We start from the raw sequence: 14232 nt of genomic DNA, 5'->3' as shown, positions 1-14232 counted from the left end.
TTCGATTTCCTCAGCCCGTTGATTGTGCATGGATGTGTCTCCCTCCCGCTCAAATATGAGGCCTATCTTTTCTTCCCCTGCTGGTTCCTGTCTTCTGATTCTTGTTCTCTTGGTGCTGTTCGAGAGTCTTACTTCATTATTTCGTCTTCGGCCGATCTGGACAGGAAGCGAGAAGGAATTGGCCGATGGTGGATTTCCACGGCTCAACCAGCAAAAGGCCAATAAAGTCCAGCTCGCGGAGTTGAGCGGTTGACCAGCATTCGATAACAGCTTTTGCGCCCCCTTTATCACAATGTCTGACAAAGATGGGGACCGAGAATATGTCTCGACTTTTGCATCAAGGACATTCGTCTACGACTATGTTGGCGATAGCACGCCGATATAGGCTTTCGTGGCAACCTACTATCAAAACCGGGGGCCATTGCAGGCAGTTAGTTATACGAGAAACCCGGATTCAGGGTCCCATGGAAGAAGTGGCACCGCAGAAATCCCTCCCTGGACGGCTTGTCCCACACGCGGCTCCGCGGCAAGAGATGGAGAAGCAACAAGGTTGAGCGAAGGAGGATTCTATGGTCGGCTAACTACGAAGTGTTCCCACCAACACTCCAAAGCATCTTCGACTAAGCCTTCTATGGCCATTGAATGCACGATCGACGTGAATTGGTTCCACGAGGCCAATTCCTCCTGTCGCTCTATCCATAGACTCTCTAAACGGTGCATAAGAGTCTCATAAGGGATCCTGTCGCCACACTGCCCATTTTGCCGAAGCCATGGCGCGATCGGTCAACGGGCAATATTTCGCAGCTTTTGCCGTCTTTCGATGTCAGACGGAAACCGCCAACTCTATGCAATGCTATGCAATGCAGGGACCATGCGACCTCTGGCCCTTTGGTATCAGCTGGGGCTGCTGAGGAACTGGCATCAACATTGCTGCGTGGCGACAGATCGGCGAAGAACGTTCGATAAGTACAGGGGAGCACGCGGTTCTAGGCTCATGCTCGTATGGACGTCTCCGCCCCTTTTACCCCCAACCCAAGGACTAGTATTAGTATCAAAGACATCTAAATACTGCGGTGCGTGGGCCCAAAGATACGCTGAGCCGTTAAGCCAGATATCGCTGTCCCATTGGCGTCTAGTTCAAAATATCACGATCACGAGAGGGAGTGGCTTCGACAACAGGGTGGTTAAAACTGAGATAAGGGAGACCGAATGCCATTTTATTCTGAGTAAGCAACGACAAAAGACAAACTCGGCCTTGGGGAAGAGAGAGAAATCATGGCAATCCAACCAGAAGAACTCGCCATCCCCATCATCGACCTCGAGCCTGTTCGCTCGGGGACTCCTGAAGAGGCACGCCAGACGGGGAAACTGGTCTATGAAGCGTTCCGAGACGTGGGCTTTGCGTATATCAAGAACCATGGACTCCCTCAGGAACTTCTCGATCAGGCATTTGAATGGGTGAGAACTCATCGTCCACTTGTTGTTCGATATTTGTGAAGAGCGATCCTGGTTCTAGCCCCAGCTGACGAGGTGTAAATAGAGCTCCAAATTCTTCGCCCTGCCACAGGCAGACAAAGACAAAGCACCTCACCCCCCTTATGGGTGGTGGCACCGGGGATACTCTGGCATCGGGCGGGAGAAGGTTGTGCAGATGGTCTTTGACCAGGACTCGATCGACCAGCTGCGCAAGTGCCCGGACTTCAAGGAGTCGTTTGAGCTGGGCCGCGAGGACGACGAACGCACCCCAAACATCTGGTTCCCCGAGGACGTGCTGCCGGGCTTCCGCCAGTTCATGACCGCCTTCTTCGAGACCTGCTACGGCACGGCACTGTGCTTGCTGCGCGCCATCGCCCTGGGCATGGACCTGCCTGAGGATTTCTTTCGCGAGTACCACACCAAGAAGGACAACCAGCTGCGCCTGCTGCACTACCCGCCCGTCGAGGCCGAGCTGCTTCGCGGTGGTGCCATGGAGCGCATTGCCGCGCACTCGGATTTCGGGACTATGACGCTGCTGTTCCAGGACGAAGTGGGCGGGCTAGAGGTCGAGGACGTGCGCGAGAAGGGCAAGTTCAACCCGGCGCCCTTCGTGCCAGGCACTGTCGTCGTCAACATCGGCGACTTCCTGCAGCGTTGGAGCAACGACACGCTCAAGTCGACCCTGCACCGCGTCAGGGCGCCGCCAATGGCCACCACTGGCATGACTCGCGCCCGCTACTCGATCCCCTACTTTGTCACCGCCGACCGCGACAGGACCATCGACTGCATCCCCGGCTGCTGCAGCGCCGAGAGGCCCAAGAAGTACGAGCCCATCAATGCGAGAGAGTACATCGAGATGAGGTTGAATGCCACGTACTAGTTACGTTAGGTAGAGATATCCGAGTCCGCAATGATGTTATGTTGCCAATGGTGTCGAAATGGAGCAGTTGAAATATCTGGCAGTTCGCCCTGTAATTGTCCTCATTTTCAAGCTGGAGTGCCTCCTGACAGTCTAAATGGTTCCTTTTCCGTCCTCGACTCACCCTTGACGACCGTTGTGTTTGCGCTATTAGAGGACCAAATCGTGTTCAGATGGGTCAATGATATGCTATTAGAGTTATTGTAATCGCGCGAGGCAGAGAGCATCTGCAGATGAGCCTTAATGCGATGCAATCCTCTACACACCAAGCATATCTGGCAGGCACCATTTGGCTTCAATATGTGAACTAAGCAACGATCGGAGAACGGGAGTGACTTCGACTATGGATTGGGAACATCTCTATCGCATCTCCTCGCTGCCACGGCACCGCACAAGGCGATCTTCCACTATCGGATCAGAGAGGGTCATTGATTACGCACAAGAACATGGATGCTTGCAGAGCCTCCTACACGGAGACGGTCGCCACAGCCCCTTGCTTATTATCGCCGCTGTTGCTGTTACCGCCGGCCCTGATGGTGAGGTTCTTCTCATCGGCGCTTTCGGAGCTGCGCTCGTCGACTCCGTAAAGGACGTCGTCCTCCACGAAGGGAGCCTCTTCGCCCAGACCAGGCGGCGGAAAGAAGAAGTTCAGGACCCAGAAAACGAAGAAGCTCATGGCCAGGCCGACGATGAAGGTGAGATTGTATAGACGGATCCAGCCGACGAAGGAGGCATCTGTGATGCCGTTGACGGTTCCCACCAGACCAGCTAGAGAGACGCTGTCAGTATCTACTATGCGCCATTGGGTGTAGTGGCTAGGCGCGAAGGACTTACGCAACAAGGGCCAGACACCAGAGAAGAAGGCGACAATGGCGCGCCAGTTGACGCCTTTGTTGAACCAATAGATCGACGAGCTATCTCCAGTGTACAAGTCGTTGAGCTTCAGCTTGGTGCGCCGTACGACGTGGTAGTCGGCCAACATGACTCCGCTGCGGAATGAACCAGGTCAGTCAAAATTCTCATGGAGCGAAAGAGGAAGGGGGAGGCACACGTTGCAGGGGCCATAAAAACGCCAAAGCCGCTTAGTACTTTGAGGAACTTGTCTGCCGTGCTCAAAAGTTGCCACGGCTGAGTGGCAATGCCGATGACCGCCATGATATAGCTCCCACGGATGATGTTGATGTACTTAGGACACAGACCAGCCATGTCCATGCCCGTGGACACCGAGTTCAAGACAACTGAGATCTAGGTCTCGTCAGGACCACCTGAAAAGAGACGTGTCGAAGGCGTTCGCTGTCAATACTTACGGCAAGTTGTGAGCTAACAAGCCCCAGGCTTCCAAAGAATACGCCGGCTCTGGCTCTGGGGCTGGAATGGTATTCTTCTTGGATATCCGCCAATAAATAGATGGGATTCCAGATGATGTCTCCCCCCAGAATGTCCTTCGCCGCGCTGGTGACGATAATTCCAATCGTTGCGGTGACGGCGATGGTGATTGGAGCGGCAACCAGCTGGGACAGGGTTGGAGCAAATTTACGGTTGGCATACCTCGTCCAGTCCGATTGACCCAAGGTTCCAGCGCCCCAGGCGCCGAGAATCGCGGTAATGCCGAACATAAACGCCCAGCCCACGTTGTCGCTTGTTCCGGGCTCATGAAACATTGAGCCAACTCCTCCTGCAATGTGGACAGCCCTAAGATCATTCAGTAAGGTTATCACGTCAACAACGAACCGCTGTCACGTACCATATGAGCAATCCGAAGCAGGATCCGGCGAAAAGGACGAAGGAGATCGCAAAGGGAATTTGCAGGCGCTCGGGACGGACCAAGACGAGCGGGATGAAAGCGGCCATCCAAATCAGCAATCCGATGAAGTCGTTGGTCAAAAGGTGGGAGCCCTCGCTGAAATAGTTCTTCATGTGCGCGAAGCCTTTGAGGACACCATATTAGGCCAGCGCTCGATGATCATGATCAAACGTACCTGGGATTATAGCACCCCATAGAACCCTCGTAGCTTGCCCTCCCCAGTACGCTTGCATCCCGAACCACATGCAACTAGACAGCGAAGTCAGTGCTATTGCCTCAAGTTATTGACTGTCGAGGCAAGGAAATCGCTTGGCTCATGGACACCATTGACTTCGGGGTGTCGGAAGGGGAAGCTTACGCCACGAAGACACGAAGGACGACGGGAAAGTAGCTCCCTTGCATGCCCCAAGAAAATCGAGAGGACACGGTGAAGCCAATATGGTGGTTCTCACCCATCCAACCACACGCCACGGCCAGAAGACCTGTGAGAACACCTCCCAAGATCTGATTCTCTTGTGAGCATATTGCATCTTAATTCATCAAGACGATGGCATACAACGACGCCAATGGCTTGCTGTGGGCTGAGCCCAAAGGCGAGCAGTGTACTTCCTGTCGACCATGCTGAAATACATGATCCAGAGACAGTCCAGTATCCTGGAACATATCAGTAAATATTCTGTTCCAGGCGCGCCGCTTGAGTCCACTTACCACAATATCCCCAGATACCCCAGGTCCGCCTCTCCGGGGGCATGGGGATTAAATCCCTGTTGCACCACCTGGTGTTGTCATAGTACGAGTGCTTGTCTTTGGGCCTAGAAACGTCGATCATAAGCAAGTTGATCTTCAATAGTAGTATTCGGCACTCTGGGGACTGCTCACACTTGGAGCCGCTCCTTGAGCCGTTCCCACTTGAGTCCCATATTGGTCCTTTTTTCGCCAAAGAAGGCTGCGGTTGGGGTGCACGTTTCTGCAAGGAAAGAATCTGTTACGAAAGAAAATGAAACGTGTAGTCGTGGCAGGAGTTGGATGGGGCAATACTTCGATCTCGGTGGGAAGGGGGAGTTGAGACAGTGCTTATACATATTGGTTGGTCAAGCGGCACAATAAGCGTGCTGGTAATTCAGTTGTCCGAAGTTGGCCGATGAAGTGGAGTTAAAGTTGGCCGATCTCTACTAACGTTAGTTATTTCTTATGTGGTCGGGGTCTAGATTCGGCGAACTGGGGTCGGTAGATCTTGAATAGGAAGACTTCTCCGCCTGCGAGGTGTTGGTGGCGTCACAAGGCTACCCACTTCTCTGTCCGAGAATTGACAATACGGGCCGGTGGTTGATATCGAATGTCGCGCAAGCGACACCTACCACAGCCGAGCTGGTACAAAACCCTCAACTCTACAAGGCGGTCCTGGCATGATCATTTTGCATTGGCTTGTACGTCCGAGATTGATATCGCCATCGTTTCGAAAGCCAAGATAAGCAAGGATGGCAACTAGCAGCCACACGTCCCAGAAGTTCACTTTGAATACCGGAGCAAAAATGCCCGCGGTAGGATTTGGAACTTGGAAGTCGCCGCCAAACCAAGTCCGAAACGCTGTCTGTCACGCGCTTCGAACCGGTTACCGCCACATCGATACAGCTCTGAATTATGGCAATGAGGTCGAGGTTGGTCAGGGTATCGAAGATTCAGGGGTTCCGCGAGAGGAGATATGGGTTACCACGAAGCTGGACAATCCATGGCACCACAGAGTCCGCGAAGGATTCGACAAGTCTTTGAGCGACTTGGGACTTGAATACATCGATTTGTACCTCGTGCATTTCCCTTGCTCCACGGACCCTGAAGATCCTTCGAAGCATCTGCCGGATTGGGACTTTGTAAACACCTGGTGCGTTGTTGGAATCTATGACCTTGAAGGTATTGGCCATTGACTGAACTGCAAGGCGAGAGATGCAAAAGCTGCTGGATACAGGAAAGGTCAAGAACATTGGCGTGTCCAACTTTCAGATTCGACACTTGGAAAAACTTCTGGGTGATCCGTCCTGCAAGGTGGTTCCTGCCGTGAACCAGATCGAGCTGCACCCTGGTAATCCATCGTGAGTCGCCCAACACTGCTTCTGCTGCGTGGGTGAGCGGTGTTGATCCACTAGCAGTCCCAAATTGTTAGCGTATTGCGCGTCGAAAGGGATACACTGTACAGCTTATTCCTGCCTCGGAGGTGCAACAGACAACCCACTCTACAAGGAACCCGTAGTGTCGGAAATAGCTCAGACCGCCGGCAAGACTGCTGCCCAGATTTTGTCAGTGTCCAATGTTTGTGTGGAGCGATGATGCCAAACACTAACCGGATCACCAGGCTGTCATGGAGCCTCCAGAGAGGCACAAGCATTATCCCCAAAAGCGTGACACCTTCGAGGATAGAGACGAACTTCCAGTTGGATGGCTGGAAGCTGTCCCAACACGACATGGAAGCTCTCAGTGGTATCAAGACGCGGTTCAAGGTCGTCAACGATTCGTGGATGCCAATCAAGGTATTTTTCGGAGATGACGAGTGACTGGCTTAGCAAGCCCACGCTCTTCGGAAAGATAGGTAACCTGAAGGGCGCGAAGATCGAGTCAGATACCGGGTTGGGCGTTGCCTTGCTGTGATGCGGACCTATTTGAGGAAAGGCACAGAAGCTGGCCGGCGACGGACGTAAGCGGCTTCAGCCAATGAGACTTATACCGACATTTATGGTTAGCTGGTCATAGAGACCGCAGATATCCCATTTACGGCGGTGTATCGACCATCCTTGCCTCCGAATAAGAACCCGTCGTCGAGCTCCGTCTCATGATCTGCGCCGCTTGGGTGAAGAAGGAGTCGATCCTCAGCGCTACCGGCCGGATCAGACCTACGGATTCCTCGTCCACGAGTTCACCTATCCTCTGAAGGGATTCGTGAAAATGCTCCAGGAGTCGAAACGTCCCGCTGACCTGCTCGGGACTGGACGATAATAGGAATAGATGTATCAAGAAATTGCCAATAAGAATCAGCTGTGACCTTCCATCTACTTCTGTCAGTTTGCACTTCTCTAAATTATCACAGGGAATAAAGGATGACTTGCGTCGGCCCCAGAATGCTCGAAGGCCCTCAAGCGTTATCTCATTCATGAACGCCAAAAAGGCACCTAGTTGTTCTATTGCTGCTCCGAAGAACCGTCGCAGGGACGAGAGCGGATTGCTTTTGGCAGCCATCGAGGCTGGGGTCATCAAGGCTCGGAAGAGAAGTACTTGAGTTGCAAAGTAGGCAAGGTGGAGTGGTGCTGGTCGACAGTCAGCTAAGGCACAAGATCTCAATGTCTCTCCTGCCTCGCATACCATTGTTGCGGAAGTGAAATCTAGTTCTTGTGTAGTTCATGGTGACACACAATGGCATCAGTGAATGCCAGGATTCGAGTTCTCTCTGAATCTTCAAGAGTCTAGTCTCCTGACTCGCAAGGTCCAGCATCGCAGCTCGGTAGGCGTGGTCAGAGCTGTAAGAAGATTTAGTCTGGGCGTTTCCTTTTTGGAGAGGGTCCTTACAATGCTGTGTCCAACAAATTATGGAGTATCTGGGTAAGCTTCACAAGTTCCAGGAAACGGGCTGCTGTTGAAACATCAAAGCTTGCACTTGCGACATCCACCATATCCTTGAGATCTCCGGGGACATCCTCATCGAATCTCAAGTCATCCATGTCGAGGTTCGACGTCGTATAAGTGGTTGCATGGATTAAAAACGGATTCCCATGGCTCACCGACGCCCAGGTGTCCGTCACGTAGGTCGCCCACCACAGCTTCTTCCGCAGACTCTTCTCCCAGGGTGCAATATTCCAAGTGGAAGGGTCGCGGTGAAGTCCTATCATCTGAGCGCACGCAACGGCTTGTGCAGATAAAGTCCATGTACGTGGAGTCTCAAACGTGCCATTGCCAGCAGCCTTCTCGTGAAGCATCAATAGACAGGCCTGCAATTTCCACAGGTTTGGAGCCTCAAGCTCTCGCTCGAGTGAAGTCTGGGCAGCTAGAAACAACTCATATTGTTCAAATGGGCGGTGAACTGTCCTCAATACAGGGTCTTGTTTCCAGTAGACAGCGCCCATTCCATAGACCACTCCTCGTAGTGATGCCGGAATGCTCAGCTTATCCTCCTTATATGCTCGGAGGAAACGGACTTTTGACACAACACAATAGACAGGGTGGACATGTTTGAAGAAAAGGCGGACAAGACTAGGACCGTGCGTTCCAACCTTGAATTCGATTTCGCGCGAGGATTCCTCCTTGATCCTATTATCGTATGGCATAAACCAGTCCCTTAATATAAAGAAATGGAGAGGTGGTGTGCCTGTGGCAGGACTGCCAGGGTAGACCTGGATGATGTCACCGGCGACACGATTTGTCTCGTTCATGATGACGGATCGAAAGGATGCAAGGAGATGGGTGTCCTGCTCCGCTGATAGACCCAAACAATGTGCTGTCATGTCCTTACCGTCTTCGAGAGTATGGACTTTGGGTTCCAGTACATGGACTTCATTGCTGCTAGGCGGTCTTAGATGGGCGCTCGACAGATGGCCTTGCATCTCGACGTCCCCACCGTGAGAACTTGGCGAGGAGAGAGGCCGATGGCCATCAGCATCGCCAGGGTTGGTTTGCATGGCTAGCACTCGGTCTTCGCAAGAGTATGACTCAGTCAACGATTCTAATGGCTCCATCCGCTCATCGTCTGGGTCTGGTTCCTGACTGCCGGAATGTCGTATGCTTCGGGGCTCTGAAGTGGATTGACAGTTTAACCCCCTTCCCCGACAGAAGAGGCCTTTGCTGGTAAGTAAGCTTTGCGAACTGAAGCTCTTCTGCGCAGTCACTCACATGGAGGCCGATCTTCGATGACACAGGCGCTCTTCCGTCTACGGCAGGCGTCGCAGGGGCGGTTCTTCCGGCTTCGCCATTGTCTAGCAAGTCCAAACTCGCTCCGTATTTTGAAACGCCGTCTGCGGGGAGACTCATTGCCGGCGGTAGCTTGTTGCATCGTAGGGCTGGTGTCAAGACCAGAGTGTATTGTATGCGTGATTCAGACGCTAAGACAACACGAGAATCGAGGCGATAAGACAGGGAGAGAAATGATATCGCTTTCAGCATTCCGAGAGTTGTCGACGTGAAACGAGGAAGCTTTTCCGAGTCCCAACGAGGCATGTCAGACTAGACTGTTTAGGAAAGACAACGGGAATAGGGCGGCATCACATGCTTCTCAAAAAGGGTTGACCCACCTGTATCCAGTTGGCTATCTCTTGGCTATTACTCCCTCGTACGGAGTACACCTGGAGACTCGGCACGATTGGCAGAAATGAGTTGATATGCCGACACTGCCGCAGCCACAGCAGCCGCGTTAACGGAAGCCGTGCTAGCCATCTCCCAATAGGTCAGATATCGACGCAATAAAGGGCGACGACTTAATCATAGTGCCTATACTGGTTAATGGCCCTTGCTGCACCGAACAAGGTTCTCGTCGAGGTCAATAGTAGCCCAGAATTTAGCGCTGCATTGCCTACCAAGAACACTGGGCCATCCCGTTCAAGACCCGCAAGCAACGTTTCTGTTTTAAGACCTCCGCCGTGGTGGTATCCTGTGATAGGCTCTCCGCCATTTGTAGCCGAACCCCGAGATTGTAGATTTTCCCCATGAGGTCTTTATTCTTTTGGGCGCAGCCTTGCATTGCCATTGTCGAAACGTCCGTCCCGACGCTCAGCTTCTTGAAATGATCGGGCTCCAGGAAGGCAATGTTCGGTACGGTTGCCGACGCTAAGATCCTCCGTAGTTCATCGTCTCCTGTCGAGCGGACAACCGTTTCGGTTGCCTCGGGCGGGCTTTCGATCCTGGATTCGATGTTACTAGTTCCATCACTCCGAACTAGGTGCTGAATCTTGGTGTTCGCTATTGAAACAAGTTCGTCGATGCGGCAGTAATCGCCGATAGAGTTGACACGGATATGCTCGAATAGGCAAGCTGTTGCGTTCAATGCCTGTGGCAATTGCAAGGGAGGCTGCCCTAAAAGGAGATTGTTGCTGTTCTCTTCATTGCTATCAAATTGACATTGATTTCTCGGCCAACATGGTGCTTCTGGTGACATTAGCTCCAAAACCATCTCTTGATTGAGACTGATTTCCCTACCTTCCTCAGCTTCATCGATGTCATCTCCAGAAGTTTTCCCTGAGTGGCTTCATGCTCATCGTCGTCAACGTCGTAATCGCCGGTGTACAAGAATTGCACCAGCCGTTTCACGGTCCTAGGATGGAAGCTATCCATCACGAACAAATTGGTTTTTGCTTCCTGGATTGTCGAGTTAGTAACTTGTGGCGCAAAAAGCTCCGCCGCTGAGGGAATCTCACCTCAAACTGTCCTCGAGTAGCAGCGTTGGTCGTGGGTGACTGCACGCAGACAACCGCCTTATGGACCTTGAACTCCTGGCCATTGCAAAGGAAACTTTAGGTCGCTGAATTCGCCGGACTCCATCATCCAGACCATTATTGGTTTTGGTTTCTTAGCAAACATTGTCCTGGGATATGGCGCTGAAACAAAGCGCAAGGGAGAGACCAAGGTTTTGCTCAGTCTGTGAGTGTTTTGTCTCAGAGAATGACGGCCATCGGATCTACTGCTTGGGGCTAGTAGCCGGTGCTAGCCGTGTACCCCGAAAGGGAACTTAATTAAGTCTGTTTTGGTGAGTGCTCCATGTTAGTCAATGATCAGGCTGTGCAAGGCTGCGACTTCCTGATGCCACACATTTGTACAAAAATGAGCTGCCTTGAGCAGAGGTAAATTGCCCCTCTCCGCTAATTCTGTTCGCAAATGAACCTGAACCATCCACATCCCTTGACCACAGCGACTGCATCATTGGCAGGGCTGATAACTTGGCTTCGATCACCGATTTTGGCGCAATTTTGCCCATGTTCTTGAGTTCGCAAATCTAGAATACATAAGGAATCAAATAATCACTTTACAAGTAAAACACAAAGAAAAAACCAGCCCTCTCTGTTTCGTCGGTAGCTTTTAAGGTTGCCGCTTCGCCGCCACGCCTCCGCCCTCCCCTCCCTCTGAAGGGCCTCTTCGCTTGATTTAGACCTTTCCAACGACCGGAAAATCAATCTCGTCACCGTTGGGGCCTGGTCCTCGCTCCAACACAGAAAGAGCTTTTTTGTCGTCCCACTTGCCCTCTTTGTCCTTCTGAGCCCAGCGTACAATCAGCGTCTTCTGAACACCGACGTTAGGGTCGAAGCCGATGAACTTGTTGTCCGCTTTGACTGGTGGAGTCTTTGCACTGTAGAAGCGATCAAGAGCCATTTTGTATGCCTTGTGGGTATCTGGGAGACGCGCCGTTCCATAGTTGATGTTCTTGACCCAGATGTTCCCCCGCACTTCACCGTTGCCAGCGTAATTCTTCATGGCGCCCTTCTCCTTCTCAAGCTCAGCGGTCTTCTCTTGCAGCATTTTCTCAGTTTCGTGCTCCTTCTTCTGGGCCTTGGCAACGCCGTCCTTGAGATCGACAATCTCCTTGTCAAGCTTGTTCTTCTGATCAGCAGCCTGGTGCTTCGTGTCTTCTAGTTCTCTTGCCTTCTCGTTTCTCTCGCTAACAGCCTTGCTATAGGACTTTTCGAGGCTGACGACCTTGTCTTTAAGAGCAATGTTATCCTCTCCACTCTGCGCCAGCTTCCCCTCAAGATCCTTGATCTTGGCTTCTAGCTTCTTCTCCATGTCGTCCTTCTGCTGCTTCAGGGTCTTGCTGAGCTCTTCGGAATCCGAGAGCTTCTCGAACATCTCGTTCCGCTCTCGAAGCGCTTTGATCTCGTCTGCCTTGGTGTGCTCCAGCTGGTCCGCCATCAGTGCCTCCTTCACTTTGGCGGCCTTGAGATCCGCCTCAATAATCTTTAGCTTCTCGTCGAGGATGGCGCGCTCCTTGTCGGCCTTCTGGAACTTATCCTCCATGTCTTCGTACTCCTTCGTCACGTTTGTGCACTCTTGTGTCGCTTCGAGGAGCTCTTCAAATGCCTTTGATTCCTTGGCAATGGCCTCATTCCGTCTGGCCTCAGATTCCTTCAGTTGAAGGTAGAGCTGTTCTCGCTCAAGGACGATGACATCCTTATCATGGCACAGGATTTCCATCTTCTTCAGGGTGGCTTGGACCTCGTTCTCGGCATGTTGCCTAGCCTCGGTGGCCTTTTCGAGCTCGAACTTGAAGCCATGAGCACGGCTGTCGGCCTCCTTGAATTGTTCAACGAGTTCATCCCGATAATGCTCCAGACTGGACTGGTTATGCACAGCATAATCGCGCTCTCTGATCACGATTTCGAACCTCTTTTGGAGTGTCTCCAGGTTCAACTGGCAGTCCTTGAGCATGGCTTGATCCCGGATCAGCTCAGTTTTGGCACTCTGATAGTCGAAAATGGCGCCGTCACGAGCTCTGATGGCACCATTCCGGTCTTCGATTGCTTCGTCCATACGCTGGACAGCAATATCACGTTCGTGGATGGCATCCTTCCGCTCTGTGATCGCTTTGTCTCTTGCCTCTTTTGCCTTAATGAGTTCCTCCCTGACTGACTTGAGCTCTGTTTCAAGAGCGGTGCACTTGTGTTCAATGCTGATGAACTTCTGCTTGACAACTTCAAGCTTCGAGGAGACTTCTTTGAATTTCATGCGTGTGATTGCAAGCTCCGTGGCCAGTGTCTCCTTCTCGGCGAAGAGAACAGCCATAGAAGCCTTCAAAATCTCAAGCTCCTTGACCGCAGCATTGTATTCCTCCAGGCGGATCCTTGCAGTTGCCTCGGCTTCGACAAGTCTGGAAGTGAGGCCCACGAGTGTGGCTTCCATGGAGACGATTTGCTTGTGGAGAGTGCTGGTCTCTTCTCTGAGTTCCGCGCATTCGTGTTCCTTCTCGAGTAGGTGACCGCTAAGAGCTTCGAGCTCAATTTCGGCACGATCGCGTGCCTTGGACATCTCGTAAAGTCTGGCTCTCAATGTGACGCATTCTTGAGTGGAAATCTCGAGGCGAGCGGTAATATCCTTGTATCTCTGGCACAGACCGTCATATTGCTCTTTGTGAAGCAGTTTCTCATGCGTGGCCCTGTCAAGGCTTTCGACAATCTCACGAATCTTGAAGAGCATGTCGTCGCTCGTCTTTTGTACTGACCTAAGGTGCACTTGGATATCCGATCGGAAAGAGACGGCCTCCCTGTGATAGGTGGAGCGGACCGGGGCATGGGCGCATATCAGTGAGTTGACGGCATCGTCAGAAGCTTCCGACCTATTGTCCTCCGGAATGGACTTGATCGAGACCTGCGGGGCGAGCTCGAACTTTGGCCGACTTGCAAGCAACGAGTCCTCGACTAGGGGCTTGACATCAATTTTGGGCAGCTTTTCAAAGCTGGGTGAGTCGACATTTGGCGAAAGGCCGGCCGGTACAACGACAGCCGCCATATCGTCTTGGTGAGAGCAAGAGATTACAAGAATAAGTTTAAGACAGAGCAAGGAGAACAGCGGAACTCTGGACGTGGTTAAGAATCCCAAAAGACGTCGATGCTTGAGGAAGCAAGAAGACTCGAGGGCAGAGGAGGGATGACCATTTATACAAAAATATCTGTCGCAGACGCTGAAGACCTTTGGGAGTTCTAGATTCAGCTGTCTCAACCACGTGCAGGAATTCAACCCCTCGGTGTCAGCTCCAGACAGACGTTGCCGCATTCAAGTCCGTCATCTGAACGGACATGCATGAAGGAATTGCGATTCCCCGAAAAGAGCAAATCAAGAGAAGTCCAGGCTCACATAATGACTTATGAGTGCTTCAAGGCTAGCTGAGTGAGGGTCCGGACCTTTCGAACGGTAGACTCTAGCCGAAAAGCTGCATGCCATGCGAAAGGCTCAGCCAGCCACCATCATTCGTGGCTTGGACCCTGAAGCTGTCGCTTTATATTGGAACCGAATGTAGACAATTAGTGTCATTCAACTGCGAAAAAGGGTAAGTGCCTACCGACGATGCCGTCGGATC

General features: G+C 52.2%; 6 protein-coding genes across 6 annotated transcripts; 2 read left to right on the top strand and 4 right to left on the bottom strand.

Moving 5' to 3' along the window:
• Positions 1–1275: 1275 nt before the first annotated feature.
• On the top strand, positions 1276–2356 carry Z519_08906 (uncharacterized protein; the record flags this gene model as incomplete). Its single annotated transcript, XM_016766633.1, has 2 exons — positions 1276–1458; positions 1541–2356. The coding sequence occupies 2 exons, from the start codon at positions 1276–1278 to the stop codon at positions 2354–2356; spliced, it is 999 nt and encodes a 332-aa protein (XP_016616931.1).
• A 505-nt stretch (positions 2357–2861) lies between these two features.
• Positions 2862–5119, bottom strand: Z519_08905 (uncharacterized protein; the record flags this gene model as incomplete). Its single annotated transcript, XM_016766632.1, has 10 exons — positions 2862–3163; positions 3230–3384; positions 3447–3640; positions 3703–4087; positions 4140–4323; positions 4375–4448; positions 4558–4703; positions 4756–4853; positions 4908–5011; positions 5079–5119. The coding sequence occupies 10 exons, from the start codon at positions 5117–5119 to the stop codon at positions 2862–2864; spliced, it is 1683 nt and encodes a 560-aa protein (XP_016616930.1).
• Positions 5120–5677: 558 nt separating this feature from the next.
• Z519_08904 (uncharacterized protein) lies at positions 5678–6745 on the top strand (the record flags this gene model as incomplete). Its single annotated transcript, XM_016766631.1, has 4 exons — positions 5678–6078; positions 6134–6286; positions 6344–6490; positions 6547–6745. The coding sequence occupies 4 exons, from the start codon at positions 5678–5680 to the stop codon at positions 6743–6745; spliced, it is 900 nt and encodes a 299-aa protein (XP_016616929.1).
• A 214-nt stretch (positions 6746–6959) lies between these two features.
• On the bottom strand, positions 6960–8857 carry Z519_08903 (uncharacterized protein; the record flags this gene model as incomplete). Its single annotated transcript, XM_016766630.1, has 3 exons — positions 6960–7492; positions 7548–7702; positions 7752–8857. The coding sequence occupies 3 exons, from the start codon at positions 8855–8857 to the stop codon at positions 6960–6962; spliced, it is 1794 nt and encodes a 597-aa protein (XP_016616928.1).
• Positions 8858–9744: 887 nt separating this feature from the next.
• Positions 9745–10502, bottom strand: Z519_08902 (uncharacterized protein; the record flags this gene model as incomplete). Its single annotated transcript, XM_016766629.1, has 2 exons — positions 9745–10239; positions 10368–10502. 2 exons carry the CDS (start codon positions 10500–10502, stop codon positions 9745–9747), a joined length of 630 nt encoding a protein of 209 aa, XP_016616927.1.
• An 807-nt stretch (positions 10503–11309) lies between these two features.
• Z519_08901 (uncharacterized protein) lies at positions 11310–13664 on the bottom strand (the record flags this gene model as incomplete). The annotated part of the gene is made up of 1 exon (XM_016766628.1): positions 11310–13664. One exon carries the CDS (start codon positions 13662–13664, stop codon positions 11310–11312), a length of 2355 nt encoding a protein of 784 aa, XP_016616926.1.
• Positions 13665–14232: the final 568 nt, after the last annotated feature.

This window comes from Cladophialophora bantiana, assembly GCF_000835475.1.
Source record: "Cladophialophora bantiana CBS 173.52 unplaced genomic scaffold supercont1.14, whole genome shotgun sequence".
Classification (NCBI taxonomy): Eukaryota; Fungi; Ascomycota; class Eurotiomycetes; order Chaetothyriales; family Herpotrichiellaceae; genus Cladophialophora; species Cladophialophora bantiana.
This window is presented reverse-complemented; position numbering and strand designations above follow the sequence as displayed.